The sequence below is a fragment of the Nicotiana tabacum genome, chromosome 9 (genome assembly GCF_000715075.1).
Source record: "Nicotiana tabacum cultivar K326 chromosome 9, ASM71507v2, whole genome shotgun sequence".
In the NCBI taxonomy this organism is placed as follows: domain Eukaryota; kingdom Viridiplantae; phylum Streptophyta; class Magnoliopsida; order Solanales; family Solanaceae; genus Nicotiana; species Nicotiana tabacum.
The window spans coordinates 90,847,424-90,865,529 of NC_134088.1; the positions used below are offsets into that span (position 1 = coordinate 90,847,424).

Below are 18,106 nucleotides of genomic sequence, written 5' to 3' on the forward strand. Positions count from 1 at the left end.
AATTTACAAGAACCAACCACAAATGCATATTTCTCTGGGTTGAGTTTCATGTTATGCTTCCGTAAGATGTCGAAAGTTTCTAGGAGATGTTTCAGATGATCTCCTGCATTTAAAGACTTAACTAATATGTCATCAATATACACTTCCATCATTTTGCCTATCTGATTCTCAAATATCTTATTAACGAGCCTCTGATAAGTGGCTCTAGCATTCTTAAGTCCAAAAGGCATCACATTATAGCAATATATGCCAAAGTTTGTAATGAAAGAAGTTTTTTCTTGATCCTCCGGGTTCATCTTGATCTAATTGTACCCGGAATAATTATCAAAGAACCTTATTAGCTCGTGCACGGTCGTAGCATCAATCATTTGATCAATGTTCGGCAATAGGAACGAGTCTTTAGGGCACGCCTAATTTAAGTCCTTATAGTATACGCACATCCTAAATCTGTTGTTCTTCTTAGGTACTAAAACTACATTTACTAACTATTCCGGATACTTTACCTCTCGGATCGAATCGATATTGAGCAGTTGAGTTACCTCTTCTTTAACAATCATGTTCCTGACCTTCGCTATCGGGCGATTCTTTTGCCTTGCCGGTGGGAAGTTTGGATCTAAGCTAAGTTTGTGGACTTCTACCTCCAATGGAATTCCTATCATATCTGAATGTGACCACGCGAAGCAGTCAATGTCAACTTTAAGAAAATTTATAAATTCTAACATGAGCTTGGGATTTAATCCTGTCCCTTAGAGAAACTTTCTTTCTAAATATTCCTCGAACAGGGCCACTTGCTCGAGTTCCTCAACGCTTAATTTGGTTGCATCAATTTCTTTCGGTACTTGGAAGTACCTCGAAACCTGGTAGCATTTTGATGAATCTTCACCCTTATCATCTTTATTTGGAAAGGGAGAAGGCACTGGTTCCTATAATTGCTATTTGTTGGTTTCTTTACTTTTGCTATTGGAGACGGTCACCGCGTTCATCTCCCTTTCCGCTGGTTGGTCTCCTCTTATTTCTCTGATCCCCTCAGGTGTCTAAAACTTCAATATGATGGTACGTTGAGGGCACAATCATAGCTACAAAATTGAATCTGGCTAGAAGCAATGTCGCCGGAATGTTATTCCCGGTTAATTTCTCTTGCTCTAGAACTCTCCATTGTATGATGGTGGCTGAACTTCCTGGAACAACCAAAACACGCTTAATATTAAAATTTAAGTTGTTGAGAGAGATTACCAAAGCATCATTATGTGGCAGAAGAAGTCCATCACCGTCTTCCTCTATGAAGGTGATGTCATCCTCCGAGACTTCTCAAACTCTCTTGTTATGAGTCACTGATATCTTTATTTTTTTCGTTGCTGAAACGTTACCCCATTGACTTTGTTTCCTACGAAGATTATGTTGATGGCCATACAAGGTGAACCATTTGTTGGCTTTGATGGCTCCATATTGTCCCGACTCCGGCCATAATTGTTTTTGGCGCGGTCGCTTAAAAACTCTCTAAGATGCCCATTCTTTAGCAATGTCGCCACCTCCTCGTGCATATGTCGGAAGTCCCCAGTTCTATGTCTGTGAGTCCCATGGAATTCGCACCACAAACTAGGATCCCCTTGGTTGGGGTCCGATCCTACTGGCTTCGAAATTCGTGCTTCTTTGATGTTCCTCATCACCGATACCAATTCTACCAAGCTGATGTTGAAGTTGTAATCTGATAGCCTGGAATATATAGGATCTCGGGATCCTGACATCTCTTTTTCCTACAACGGCATGTTATTTTGACCGCGATCGGTTCTTCTGTCGGGAGCAAACCTATCTGATACTAAGACCCTTTGTTGTTATGCCCATCGGTCCTTTCATACATTAAGAAATGACCCCTAGAGGACCAAAAATCTGTAACGAAGTCATTTTTCAACTTGTCCTAATTTTTATCTCGACCCTGTTCCCTAGTCGATACGTGTGAGCCAAGTTGATCGTCTTTTATCCTTATTTTTCACTCATAGCGGTTGTACACATCCGCCCATATGGTTGCCTGAAACTCGAGTAAACTCTCCTTCAATTTTTTGGGAGGCACCAAAACTCACTGGGCTCAGATCCTTCGTGAATGCCTCCGCTGCCAACTCGTCTGGAACAACCGGCGACAACATCCTTTCTTTCTGGAACCGGATCACAAATTTTCACACTAGCTTGGATTCGCCTTGCGAAATTCTGAATATGTCCGCTTTTCTGGCCTGAACCTTTCTTGCCCCAACATGGACCTTAATGAACGAATCTGCAAGAATTTTAAAAGAATCAGTTTAAGGCTCAAGTAAGAGGGAATACCATGTCACGGCCCCCGTTGTAAGAGTTTTGCCATACTTTTTCATCACGACCAACTCAATCTCATGTTGAGCCAAATTACTTCCTTTTACTGTCGTGGTATAGGTCGTGATGTGCTCCTGCAGATCCAAAGTCCCATCATATTTTGGTATATCTAGCATTTTGAACCTCTTTAGAATTAATTTTGGTGCCGCACTCGATTTAAACGGCAAATGCATGGACTTTTTTGAATCCGGGCCCTTCAACACTGGCGGCGCGCCCGGAATCTAGTCCATTTGAGTATGAAACTCTTTCACATTTTGATCTATTCACTCATTCATCTCTCTCATGAATCTCATGAGCTTGATTTTGAAAGGTCACTTAAGTTGTTATTACCAGATCCGCTACCGGTACCTCCAGCTCCGTCGAAATCGACCTCATCCCTTGGGGTATTTTTATCGACTCTTTGTGTCATATGAGTTACGGGGGCATTGGGATGAACCGTGGCCCCTCCATTGGCATTGTTGGAAGCACATGATAATTCCTGCTTTAATTTCGTCATTACACGATCCTGCCTTGAGAGGTGGTCCATGATCTCTCTTTGTTGTTCTCTCAAGAGTTTAACCATTTCCAGAACCTGTTCATCCTCTGCATCATCAAGAGTTGGGCCCTACATATGTCGAGGATACTATCCTTTGCAAACCGGGGTTGCCTCATACCCATCGTTGTGTATTTCGCTAATGGAATCATCACGCTGAGACATCTCTTCTCGTTCATCGTGTGCTCCCACGTTGTGAACGTTGTTGACATCGTTGGTTGCCATATTTGATTTTTGCTTAAGAAAAACCAAAATTCGTTAGTAACAAATGAACAGATCAAAACAATTACGCAGTTGTCTATGCCCCACAGTAAGTTCCTGTAACGACCCGGCCGATCATTTTGAGTATTACAACCCCGTTCCCCCATTTACTACTCTATTTATGCTTTATATTTGTTATGTGACTTGCCGGGGCAATTGGTTCGGGTCCGGTGAGATTTTGGAATGATTTAGAACACTTAGTTCCAAGTTTTAGAACTTAAGTTGAAAAGGTTGGCCGGATGTTGACTTATGTGTAATGACCTCGAAGAATTTTTGCTAAGGAAATTAAGGTTTTGTGGTGCCGAGGTAGATCAATTAGTACAAAGGTTATAGAAATTGCTCGTGGCGAGCAAGATCGCCGCGGCTCAGACTTTTTGGGTTGAACAATGCACTGGGGAGTAAAGAAAAGTTTTCGGAAGAAGAGGACGTTTCTGTGGCACACTATGTGGTCGCAGAATCACTCTGCGGACCGCATAATGGTCGCAGAGTGAAGCATATGTGAGGCTAGATTTGAGTAAATCCGCAGTGCATTATGCGACCGCAGAATAGGTATGCGAGCCGCATAATCACCTCAGACCTATGCAGGCGACCCTCATTTTGGAGCTTCAGTTATGCGGTCAGTTTTCGGACCGCATACATGTTATGCAATTGCATATGCGATCGCAAATCTGCGTTGGGGCTTCAATTCTTTTTAATTTTTTACCCGACCCAACTTCGATTTATAGCCCTTGAAGCTTATTTTGGAGAAAAATCTGACATTTTTAGAGAGAAGGAAGAGTGTTCTAGAGAGAGGAAGAAACTCAATTGCTTTGTTCATCAAGATCTTGTTCAAGCTTTGAAATCCAACAAGGAAATATCACAAGATCTTTACCTAAGAGGTAAGGTTCTAACCCCTAGTCTTCAATTTCGGGTTTGGGTAAAGATGGGTGATTGGGAGTATGATTCTTGGGTGTAAGAGTATTATTTATACATACACATACCAATAAGGTTTGTGGAAAGATTGTTGAGGTCAAATGGGTAAAGATTGGGTTGAAAATGGTAGGAATCTTCAAAGACTTTAATTGAAGATTTGAGGGTCGAGTTGATGTCGGAATTTGGTGAAATTTGTATGGTTGAACTCGTGGTTGGATGAGCATTCATATTTTGTAACTTTTGTCGGGTTCCGATACGTGGACCCCACAGGCGATATTTGAGTTAATTTCGGATTTTTATTGGAAAAGTTTGTATTTCCTTATGGAATTAATTACAATAATTAGTATTGAATGAATCGAATTAGTTGTGGCTAGATACGAGACTTTCAGAGATAAATTCCCGTGGCAAGGGCATATCGGTATAAAGAATTACACGATTTGAGATAAGTAAAAGTTCTAAATTTGGTCCCGGGGGTATAAAACCCCTGATTATGTATTATGTGATTGGTTTTGAGGTGACGCACATGCTACGTGACGGGCGTGTCGTCATGCACCGTAGGAATTGTGACTTTGTCAAATTCCATGGAGTTGTATAGTTGAATAATCTGTTGATATCCGTACATTGTCTACGTGTTAGAGAAAATTGAGCTGAGACTCCTATTAAAAATCATGCTTAGACATATGTTGTTATTGGTTGTACCCACTAGGGTCATTTCTGTAGTTGCATTATATGATCAAATTATAATTTCACACTCAGTCATGTTCATTCATTTTATACCATATCTCAGTCTCTGTTGCTATTTATTGATACATCATATCATTATTTTTGGACTGATTTTCATGACATCTTGAGCCCGAGAGACTGGAGAGGTTGATGACTGAGTGAGGCCGAGGGCCTAATTGTGAGGATATATATGGGATCGAGATGCGCGCCGCAGCATGTTTCATTGTTATATGCCATGATTGGCTTGATATAGAGCTTGGGCTGAAGGAGCCCCTCCGGAGTCTGTACACAACCCTAGTGCACGCAGGTACCTAATGAGTGCGAGTGCCGAGTGCTGAGTGATTGTGAGTAGTGAGTGACTGTGAGGTTGGAGTGAATATGAGGACTGAGTGACTGTTACTCCGAGAGGATGCATTGATTTCATTATTGCTGCATTTCAGCTGTCATATATGACTGTTTTGGAAAAATTTCTAAAAGACAGTTTCTTCTGTTTCAGTCAAAGTTGATATGAAATTATTGTGAAATTTTAAATGTTGAAATTGAGAGTATGCCTACCTTTTTATGTTAAAACTTTCCGTATTTGGACTTAGCTATGAAGCTCGTCACTACCTTCAGTTCTCATTTATTATTGTTACTTACTGAGTTGGTTGTACTCATACTACACCCTGCACTTCTTGTGCAGATCCAGGTGATCCCGAACATAGTGGGCATTGATTCTTTCACATAGTTAATTTTTCGAAGATTCAGAGGTAGCTGCCATATTTCACAGACCTTGTATATCCTTCCCTATATCCTTGTTTACTGTATTTGGTCTTAGACTACTATAGATCATATTTTCCAGACTTGTAATGTATAGATGCTCATATACTCAGTGACACCGGATTTTGGGAGTGTTTATTTCTAATATTTGTGGGATTTACTCTTAAACTTAATTATTATGTTTTCAGTATTTCAAAAGAAATTGTGGATTATTGATGTTGTCGGCTTGCCTAGTATCGAGATAGGCGTCATCATGACGGGTGAGATCTTGGGTCATGACAACGCCAAACTGTTTACCTGTAAAACGGTATAGTTGAATTGGTAATGTGGTTTATAGACAAGCAAATCGATTTGATCCAAAAATGATAAAGAAATAAAATAAAAAGATAAGATTTAACGACTGAAATTAAATAAGATAACAAGCCTAGTTCCGAATTCGGCATTTCCAAGAACAGATGCGAAAGTAATGATAAAGCGATGATAAAACTATTAGATTGAGAGCACAAATAGTAAACTACAACTTTTGTATGCAGAATGTTTCACCCCCCTCCCCCCATAATGACTGTTAACCCTGCTATTTATAGCTCTACCGAGGGAGACAAGACCCTAGGATCAAGCTCCTCTTAAATGAGAATGAAAGTGTCATTGATGAGTATATAACGACATACTTTGAATGTAAATATTCTCTGTAACGGATGCTCATTTAATTCTAACAAATATTCCCTGTAACAGCTGCTCATTGAATGCTATCCGATGTCAAACCTTTGAACTTCTATCGCCGATTATGTTCCCTTCAGAATCCATCTGGTACCGGTCACACACGTTGCATACGGTATTAGTTATTTCCCGACTCATCTTTTGTCTATTTTCGGTTCCACATGTCACTTTAGCATTCGACCACTTGTTATCAACTAATTTTACCCCATACAACTTAAAAGTTGTTACTTTTCTGGTCCCAACTTATATCACAAAGAATGATATCTTTTTATACATTTAAAAATAATTAAATTTTAAACTTCTCATTTTATACTTAATGATATGATTTATAGCCACACAAATTTTTATTCTTTGTTTTACATATGAAGTACACAGTATGTACATAAAATGAAGATAACATCATTTATGCTACAAAAGCTCATTTTCCCTCATTTTTCACATATACTCCACCACACAACTACCAGGATCCAGGAACCACCATAATCATAAGTCAATCCGTTATAATAATGCAAAAACCATTTCAATTTAAAAATAAATAAAAAAGAAGAAGAAGAGATAATGGTGTCACATTTTGATGTAAAAAGCAATTATTTGTTGTTTAGTGGCGCCTTCTCCACCAGGCTTATCCATTACAATGAGATGCTCATAACCGCAACCGGGAATAGTAGCTACTATACTTTGTGTCACGACCCAAAATTCAAACCATCGTGATAACACTTAACCTAACCCATTAGCTAAGCCAATTAATAAAATAACATAATATAATAACAATGTTGTGAATCAAAGATGAGATAACTGAATTTTATACAACTCCCCAAGGACTGGTAGTACAAATCATGAGCTTATAAGATTTAGAGTTTACAAAACTAGTATAAAATAAATACATCATCGGTTCGAATATACAAAAACAGATTTTTCATAAGTCTAAAACTACCATGAACAAGAGGCAGCTATGACCGGAACGCATATACATCTTAAAATCCAGCTCCCGCCGTGCACAGCAACATCAGCATCCAACAGCTACACGCAAGGTGCAGAAGTGTAGTATGAGTACAACCGACTCCATGTACTCAATAAGTAACAAACCTAATCTTAGGTTGAAAGTAGTGACGAGTTAGGACAAGGGTCAGAGTCCAACTCCAATAACCAGTAACAGTTCATAACAGTATAATAAAGATGGTACGAGAAATAACTCAGCTCGTTCACAGTTACAGAAAACAATTATGCATTTCAAGTATAATAGTAGATCCCAAATCTTTCACCGAAAATTCCAAAAATATATAGGTAAGTTTGAAAACTGTGATTCTTCCCAAAAACCTTTCAACAGCAAATAAGATATTTTATTTTCAGATTGCACGAGGAAATTACATCTCTAAGCCTACATGTCAATATACAAGTGAAATCATGAATGTCACCAAAACCCGAGTAGCAGCAGAAAATGCATCTCTATACATGTATTTCAGGTACGCATGTCAAATGCTATGCATCTCAGTGATGAACTCACGTACTCCACTCTCAGAGTACTCAATCACTCAATACTGTACGGGGCAGTTCCAGCCCAGGGAAGATCCATCCCTCAATATAAATAGCAACTGACAGTCAGTCACTTAGTACGATTTAGGACAAATCCAACCCAGGGAAGATCCACCAAAAATATAAATGTTTATGAAAAATCCAGCCTAATGCAAATGAACCGAAATGCAAATTAACCAAGGCAGATCCAGCCCAATGCAAATGATTGCCAGCAATTGCGCCCACTGTAGGTGTGCAGATTCCGGAGGGGCCGATCCAGCCCAAGTGCTATAATAATCCAAATCCTGGCATGAATCAATAAAGTTTGTTGCGGCATGTAGCCCGATCCCATAAATATCACTCACAACAGGCCCTCGGCCTCACTCAGTCATCAATCTCTCCGGTCTCTCGGGTGCTAAGTAGCCCAAATCGATGATATGGGATGTGACAATATACAATAACAGAGACTGAGATATGATATGTAATGATGAATGTGGCTGAGTACATAACTGCAATTAAGAAAATAACTTATCAGCAAAAAACGACCATTGTGGGTCCCAATAGTACCATCATATAGCCTAAACATAATTTCTAGCATGAACTACAGCTCAAGTGCTCTAACACATAGAGTACAGTCAAAATGTTAAGATAAAATAGCTACATAGTTGCATGCAATCGACTAAATCATAATTCACACGGTATACGTCCACACTCCCGTCACCTAGCATGTGCGTCACCTCAACATTAATCACATAACACGTAATTCAGGATTTCATACCCTCAGCACCAAGTGTAGAAGTGTTACTTACCTCGAACAAGCCAAATTCAATACTGAGCAAGCTAAGCGATACTCCAAAAAGGCCATTCCGCGTGTACCGACCTCTGAACGGCTCGAAACTAGCCAAAAGAAACTCAAATACTTCAATTAACACCAAAGGTAACATGGGGACCCCGTCCGAATATACAAACAAGTCTCATAACATAACACAGACTTACTCGAGGTATCAAATCACACATAACAAGATCGAAATGACGAATCGCACCTCAAATCGAAGTTTAATGAACTTTGAACTTTTAACTTCCAAAACTCGCGCCGAAACATATCAAATCAACCGGGAATGAACTCATATTCTGCACACAAGTCTCAAATGACATAACGAAGCTATTTTAAATTCCCCGAATCAAAATTCAAATCTGATATCATCAAAGTCAACTTCCGGTTAAACTTATTAACTTTCCAATTTTTTAAATTTCCAACTTTCGCCAATTAGCGTCGAATCCTTCCAGAAATATCCAATTGCAAATCCGGGCATACACCTGAGTCCAAAATCACCATCCGAACCTAATAGAACTATCAAAACTCCGTTCCGGGGTCAAATTCACAAAAGTCAAACTTGGTCAACTCTTCCAACTTAAAGCTTAAATCATGAAATTCATTCTTCCAACTCGATTCTGATTAACCTGAAAATCAAAATCGACGATTAGCACAAGCCATAATATATCATACGGATCTACTCATGCCCTCAAATTATCGAGCAAAGTGCAAATGTTCAAAACAATCGGTATGATCATTACAGCTTGAGAAATAGATTTGGTGACTTTTGTTGTTGTCGTGAACAAACTTTGAAGTTTCAGATTCTGAAAGATTTTCTTTTGAGCATGAATAAGCAAACTTATGGATTGGGAAGATTGGGAGGAATAACATTTTTACAAAATTGGAGCCCAAGATCGAGGGATAACAGTGGTTGACTTAAATAGTTACAAAATAAAAAGTATTATTAAGTTAGGAATTTGTTTGAAAGTGTCTATAAAAATGTAATTAGTGCTCCTAAATCGTCATGGTCATAAAATATCCTATTTTGTGCGGCACGTATTAGTATCGAAGTGCATAAATTGATATTAATATTGTACTCCCTCCATTTTATTTTACATGCAAGGGTTCAAAATACAAGTTTTAAACTAAATATTCTGCGTGAATTCAGACATAAATTCTTTAAAAAAATTAAAATATTTTTTTTTATATATTTGGAAAATACATAAATAAAGTACTACAAGTTACATTTATTAAAACGTGAAAAAGGTTGGTGTAAAAAAAAACTAAATTCTCAAATAATAATAATATCACAAAAGATAACTAATATTGGTTATTGAATAAACACAAGGATTTAGGGTGATTTTGGGAGTTTGCAATAAGTTTCTTTTATCACTGTGGAATTTTCTTTCTATTATCCGAGTGGCATATCAGTCCAACACGCCAACCTCATAAACCTTGTGTTCTTCTGTCTTATTCTCTATAGCATGGGCCCAAGCACTACAGTGTATGCTGAGTTTATTTTTCTAAATTTTTTAAAAAATCGTTCATTGAATTTATAATTTACTTTTTTAAATCAGTAAATCATATAATCGATTATTTTTATATCAATCGATTGGATGGACTCATAGGATAAAATGTTGAAGTTTTCAGTAGCAAAATATTATATAATAATCATCAAGTATTAAATTTTTTTAATGTTACATAAAAAAATATTAAAAATATTCAACAGCTCGAAAGATGGACGACTCAATCTTACTCATTCTCATTTTTATAGTGTTTTGGACTTTCAGTTTCATTTGTTTCTTTCCGTTATAATTATTTTTTTTCCTTCTGCTTAAGCATATTTACAAAGTTAGGAGTAGAGTATTGACGTGAGTTCAAATCTCAACTACATATATTGAATTAATACATTTTAAGTTCAAAATGTATAATGTACTTCGAAGAATATTTTTTGACACATATCAAGTATCTTTAGAACAATTGTTATTAAACATGAAATGGCATTTTTATGGCTATAAAAATATACCACTAAAAGTATTATAAGAAGTTTAAAGTTAAATCATTTTCAACTTTATAAATATGTCATTTTTTTAAGTAAAGTAAAAAGAGAAAAAGAAGTCATATAAAATAAATTAGAGAGTAATAATTAATTGGTGTACATTTTTTCCATACTCAAGAAAATAATATAGTGGAGTCATATTCCCAACTACAGAAATACAACGAACTCCATACTCAAGAAAACAACATAGTGGAGTCATATTCCCAATTACAGAAATACAACAAACTCGCAAACTTTGTATGTGTTTTCAAAAAAAGAAAAATAATTCTTAATTATTTCTTTAAAAAAAAGAGATATAATTAGGAAGAGATAATGTCTATGTGTATTGAAATGTTAAAGTTTAAATTCAGTTAGTGGTGTTCATGCTCTTATTAACATTTTCCTTTATAGCCTCTTTGGATTCTTTAACTTTTTCCTTCACTGTATTCCCGACTGCTTTCGTCTTGCGCATCGCCTTTCATATGCACATTGAAAATAAGTATTAATTGATAATTACTTGAAAATTGAAATAATTTATAAATTATGAGTAATACTTATAGTATAACAGGTTATACAATCATATCATTAAAATAGAGTCACAAGTGAAAAAGAGATTGGGAGAAAGAGAGAGAAAGTGTAATGCGTTGAAGATTTCACAGAAAACGAAACATCAAACTGACACGACATTTGTTGCTTTTCACTACTATATAATTGTGCTCAAACTTTGCCAAATTTACCAAAATACATTCAATAAAGAATGAAAACATGGGCAAAATGGAAACTTCATAAAGTAGTCACTGATGGTTGATGAGATAAGCGAGGGTAGTTTTGTCAAGCAACAGGTAGTTTTGTCAAGTAACTAAAAGCTTTATGTAACAGCTGCGGTACAATTACGTTTCGGCCAATCATGTTGCTCAGCTTTCAGAAAATTACTAAAATATCTTCAGCTATGCCAAGCAGGCATATTGAGTGTGCTATTACCCTTTATAAGATAGGAGAAATTTAGTATAGTATGTTATTAATCGTGTTAGGGGCTAGGCCCAACAACTTATCGAGCTAAAATGCTGATCATCGAGTAGATATTGGCACAGAATTATCACAATTAACATATAAAGAATACTAAATAGGAGCGAACGTCCTTTGGGAAGATCCAAACGGCTATGAGGTTATAGACAAGCATGAGTTGGCTTTAGCCAGGCTTTGCAAGGCAAAAGCCAGGCATAAGCTGGCTTTAGGCCGGCTTTGCAAGGCAAAAATCAGGAATGAGCTAGCTTTAAGCAGGCTTTGCAAGGTAAAGGCCAAGCTTTGAAATTGTGTCTTTTTGTGATCTTGTAAGCTCAGATCCTTCCCTACTAGAACCTTTAATGTAGATATCATTCTAAACATTGCTAAACCATCCTCAGATTGAGCATGAAAACATGCTAATACCACTGATAAATGATTCAACATTCTCCAAAAATATCATATGATGAGTTCAGCATTTTTCTTAGCATTTGGACATATCAGAAGTAGGATAAATTGTACCATCCCACACCTGCTTATCACATTTTTTCTGTACACTATCAAAGCACCCCCAGAATGAGCATGGGACTATGCTAATACCTTTGGAAAGTACCTTAATAGCATACTGAATGAGACAAAGAAACATGCAGGTTTGTGCAGAGTCCAATCCTGTGAAGCCATCAGTCTGGGGTTCTTCCCTTTGCTATCCTAACCCTAAGGTTAGGTGATTGAGATTTGTCTAGATTGATCAACCTCCTCCCTGCACTAGGCAGTTCATAGAATGAATGAAACTCAGATGTACCTGCAAAAGGGAACACAATGTTAGCTATAAAATCTACCACTGAGTTGCCTTCTCTGAACATATGTTGAAAGATCACATTGAAGTTGTCCTTCATCTCTATAATTTTCTTCACATCCTGTGCAATTACCCAAGGAGGATCTCATTCCCCTTCTATCGCCTTCTTCATCACCAATGAATCAGTCTCCAATATGAGAGGGTGAAGATCATGCTCCACACAGTATTCCAACCCTTGAAGAATAGCCTTAGCTTCAGCTACCACATTAGTTGTCACTCCCAGGTCTACTGCCCTAGCAAATACCACAACACCTTCATCATCCCTCACACAAAAGCCTAGGGAGCTAGGTCCAGGATTGTCCTTTAAAGCTCCATCAGTATTACATTTGTACCAACTATGAAAATCAAGCTTCCATGTTACTCTTGTAGTGATCAATATAGGTTTATATCCTTCAAAGTATTGAATCATGTCTGGCCATAACAATGAAATATTAGGGATCCAAGCATACCTCACCCTTGCCAGTTGATGCAATGTACTATTTATCTCATGAATGACCCTATTTGTGGACACTGAACCACCACGTTTACCTGCATTTCTTCTCTTATAAAGCTCCCAAGTGATGATAGCTGGTACTGCTTGAAATAGTGGCTTTAATTTTGGACAACACTGAGCGTACCACCAATGCCTTATAATCTGCTTCAATTGAATCAATTGCACCGAAATTCCAGCAGCCCCCATGAACAAGTTCCATACCTTAGAGGCAGTAGGACTTGTGACAAATATATTCTCAATGGATTCCTCTTGGGGCTGCTGACAACACCAACACCTAGACATTACCATTTGCCCTTGCCTCCTCCACATGTCATCGGTGGCTATTTTCAGCCTCCACAATCTCCACAAGAAGAAGGATATCTTGAATGAAAAACCTTTAATCCATATTAACATGAATTCCTGATTAGGATCAGCCCTATGCCTTAATATTTGCCAAGCACTACTAACACTGAACTTTCCTGAAGGAGTTGGCATACAGTATGGCCTATCCCAATATCCCTCACTGCCTTTATAATGCACATTTAGCCTTATATGTTCTGCAATTTCCTCATTCAAAGTTTGATCTAGTAGCTGATCATCCCATGCTTCCCCTTATCGTAGTTCTGCCACCTCCTGAAGATCTTCATTGATTGGAAAGTCTTCAGGTAATACGTGATAAAGTGCACCCAATCCAGTCCAATTTTCATGCCAAATATTAGTTGTTCCACTCTTCAATTCCCATACGATCTCATGTTCAACTTTTTCCCTAGCATTCAACATTTGTCTCCAAACATTAGACCCTCCCATAAAATGCACCATTGTTAGTAGGTCCTTCTTGCAATACTTATTCCACATGAAATTAGACCACAAAGATTTTGTGGTCCTAAACCTCCACCATAGTTTAGCAAACAGTGCCCTTGAGACATCATGTAAGGACTTAAAGCCTAGGCCTCCTTCCTCTTTAGGAAGGCAAAGATTTTGCCATGAAGCCCAGTGTCTGCTTCTCCCTTATTCCTTTGTGCTCCAAAAGAACCTAGCAAAAGTCTTATGTAGATGCCCCAGGATGATGTTTGGTGGATCAAGGACTGATAACATGTGAACTGGCATATTTTGCAACACACTAGAGATGAGTGTTGCCTTTCCTCCAAATAACAGCAACTTTCCTTTCCATGAATGCAATTTAGCCTTCACCTTCTTGATAAGATCCTCATAATAGTCCTTCCTCCTTCTAGTGTAAAAAATAGGACACCCTAGATATGTAAAGGGGAATTTACCTCTTGCAAATCTTGTAATAGCTCCAACTTCCTGAAACAATCCATTAGCAACCTTTGAATGCATGTAGTATGAACTCTTATATTTGTTGATCATCTGACCTGATATCTTCTCATAGTTCCCCAACACTGCCATAATCTTGCTCAAAGAGGGAGGATGAGCAGATGCAAATATTATCGTATCATCAGCATATGCCAAGTGGTTTAAAGGATCAGACCACTTAGGCATTCCAAATCCCACAAATGACTTGTCTTCAAAGAGCTTATTCAAAGACCTTGAAAGTACCTCAGCTGACAGAATGAATAATGCTGGAGATAAGGGATCCCCTTGTTTCACACCCCTTGTCGACTTAAAGAACCCTGAGGACTGCCCATTCACCAATACTGAATACCATTTATTTGACATCAAGTTCCACACCATGTTAATGAAGTGTTCAGAAAATCCCATCTTCCTTAGCACATGCAATAAGTACTTCCATGAAACCCTATCATAGGCCTTAGCCATATCAAGCTTGATCACCACATTAGCTGGCTTTCCCCTTAACCTTATGTCAGTGATAATTTCTTGAGTCAATAAGATGTTTTCAAATATACTCCTACCCTTTACGAATCCGAATTGATTATGAGTTATTAGAGATGGCAAAAAACTCTCCAATCTGTCATGTAACACCCTAGGCAAGACCTTGTTAATGAAGTTGCTCAAACTAATAGGTCTTAAGTCAGAGAATGTCTCAACTCTAGGTTTCTTGGGTAGCAACACTAGATTGGTGTGAGTGATGGATTTAGGAAATGCAACTCCTCCATAAAAGTATAGCACCATGTTGTGTATATCAGCACCAATAACATCCCAGCATGTTTGATAAAACAAGCCAGTGAATCCATCAAGACCACTAGCACTCTCCCCACTAAGCTCAAAAACTGCTGCCCTTACTTCTTCAATTGTTGGCAATCTGCTAAGTTCCAAATTCTAATCCATAGTGACCATTGAAGGTACATTATTGAGCAAGGAAAATTCAGAAGCATCACCTTCATTTGTGAACTGTTTCTGATAGAAGTCCACTGCAGCTGTAGCCAATTGCTCATGGTTTTCAATCCATACCCCACTGCCACTTTTGATCCTCTTCAGTTGTAATTTCTTTCTTTTGTCATTGACATGATTGTGAAAGAAACTTGTATTCCTATCTCCTTCAGCAAACCAAGTCATCCCAGATTTTTTCTTCCAATACTGCTCCTCAATACTCAAGTATTTCTTCAATTCATATTGAGTCTTTTGAAGCACAATCCTATTCTCAGTTGTAGGCTCTTCTTCAAACAACATCTCATTCACCCTAACAATGTCCTCCAAAATAGCCAATTGCTTGAAGATATCACCAAATATTTCCCTACTCTATTTTGAGAGTGTTGCCTTCACCCTCTTGATATTCTGCTTGAACATAAAAAATGTATCCCCTATGAAATCAACTTCCCAATTCTAGCTTACCACATCCATAAATATAGCATGCTTTGCCCAAAAGTTCAAGAATATGAAAGGCTTGACAAAATTGGTTGTCTGCACCCCACATGTCATTAGCAATGGTGTATGATCTGATCCAGTTCTGATTAGATACTCAACTTCAATAGTTGGCAACATGTTCTGAAATGGCAAGTTCACAAAAATCCTATCCAATCTCTTGAATATACAGTCAGCATTAGATCTCCCATTCCACCATGTGAATGGACTTCCTTTGTACCCTTGCTCAAACAAACTACAAGAGTTTACACAAAATGCAAAATCCTCATATTCAGGAGGGTGTACTAGAAGTCCCTCTATTTTCTCATCTTCATTCAATATCACATTGAAATCCCCTCCTACCAACCATGGTAATTCCATATCTCTTGCTAAGTAATACAAGTGATCCCACAAATCCAACCTCTCCATTGCTGAACATTTTGCATAAACAAATGTCATCATCATGTGCTGCCCCAGGTTATGGTGAAACACTATCACATTAACCTATTGCTCAGTATCCTCCACTAATTCCCATTCCACCACTGCATCGAAGAACAACCATATTTGCCCATTAATATTTGCATAAACAGTCTCCATATTCATCCTCCTTTTATATCTATCAATGAGTCCCTTCTTTTGAAAAGGCTCCATCAATGCAACTACACAAAAATTATGCTCCCTATTCATGTTGATCACCCTAGGAAAGGCCTGTTGTGTATTCACAGACCTTATGTTCCATATTAATGTTTTGATCATCATTATTTAGATAGAGAAGTTGCCCTTCTGGGCATTATTATTGAAGGTTGTGGTGGATCTTTACTCTGATTCTTTTTAGTTTTTTTACCTCTTTTAGCACTAGCTGTGGGTGATAAATCCCCTTCCCTAGCCACTTGTTTGAAGTTTTCTGCAGTTGATTCATCATCTCCCTCATCCTCCATTGGATTTTGTCTCAATAAGTCTTCATCAATTGGTGTCACATTGTGTGTAACTAAATCATGTAAATGTTGTTGAGGAGTCTTAAGTGGCACATTAAGATGTAGCTGCATAATTTGATCAGTGCCAGATTCTATAGGCACTTCCTCTGTTTCCCCAGATGCTCTTGGAACAATTGCCCGCTCATCAGCCTGTTCATACTCTTTGAATTGTAGCTCATAGACACTGCCCACCCCAGGAGTTAATGTAGTAGTCTGCTCTGAAAGCACTGTTCTAGTGACATCACCATCCTTCCCATTGCCTAAAATTTGGTCTGAACCCACTATATCATCCCTAATCTTCACATCAATATCTCCATCAAGTTTGTTCTCTGATGTATACACCGGAACACCATCTACATAGGCCAAAATCTCTCTAGTTGCACTAAGGTTGGGTTTACTATAGCTGCTTCATCAGGTGAACCCGGCTTTAGGCCTGGCGTCGCCAGCCTAAAGCTTGGGGAGCCTGGATTTAGCCTTGGCGTCGCCAGCCTAACGCCTGGTGAGCCTGGCTTTAGGCCTGGCGTCACCAACCTATCGCCAGGTGAGCTTGGCTTTTTATCCTTCTTCACCTTGTCTTCTGTTGTCTTAGTTTTGCCCAGCTGATCATCCTTAACCTCAACTACATCGCTCCATAAGACCTTTGTAGAGTTTACCTCATCAAGATCCTTCTGTATTCTTCTGTTGTGGTTTTTATTTTTTTATTATTAATAAAATAGCTACTGGGAAACCCGCCTAGTAGTATATTTGCCCAAAATAAAATACAATAGGAGCTAACCTTTTCATGCCGTTAATGAGAGTCTGCTTTATTTTAATTGCATATTTTGTATTTTATTATATGGTCTTATAAAATATATATTGTTTACCCGTAAAATGGTACATTTGAATTTGTTACGTGATTTATAAACAAGCGAACCGATTTGATCCAAAAATAATAAATAAATTAGATTAAAGAAAAGACTTTGCATAAAAATCAAAAGAAATGGCAGGTCTGGCTTCAGGAGCGATGCTTCCGAGGACATAATTAATAGCAATGTAAAGCAGAAAATAAAGTTGTATTATTTAGCTTGATAGTGAAATGTAGCATAGGTTTTGCCAAAGATTTCGTCTCTCCCTCTAATGGTTGTTGAAGCCACTATTTATAGTTATATCTAGGAAACAAGATCATATGATCAAGCCCCTATTAAATGATAATAAATGGGGCCATTGATGAATGTGTAACGGCAGGCCATGAATGCCAAAATTTTCTTCAATGAATGCCTATTTAATATTAGGGAATATTCTTTATTAAATGTCATCTAGTGACAAATATTCGACCCGCTCATGTCGATTATGCTCCCTTCGGGGTCTATCCGATACCAACCACAATTGCTGTCCCGGTCTTAGTTCTTACTCGATTTGCCTTGCACCTGTCTTCGA

At 38.0% G+C, this 18,106-nt stretch overlaps 1 protein-coding gene across 1 annotated transcript; it reads right to left on the minus strand.

Annotated features, from left to right (window-relative positions):
- Positions 1 to 13,964: 13,964 nt before the first annotated feature.
- LOC142164022 (uncharacterized) lies at positions 13,965 to 17,473 on the minus strand. Its single transcript, XM_075221185.1, has 6 exons — positions 17,466 to 17,473; positions 17,089 to 17,368; positions 16,561 to 16,987; positions 15,708 to 16,147; positions 15,268 to 15,614; positions 13,965 to 15,177 (listed from the first exon to the last, which is right to left on the minus strand). The coding sequence occupies exons 1-6, from the start codon at positions 17,471 to 17,473 to the stop codon at positions 13,965 to 13,967; spliced, it is 2,715 nt and encodes a 904-aa protein (XP_075077286.1).
- Between the last annotated feature and the right edge of the window lie 633 nt (positions 17,474 to 18,106).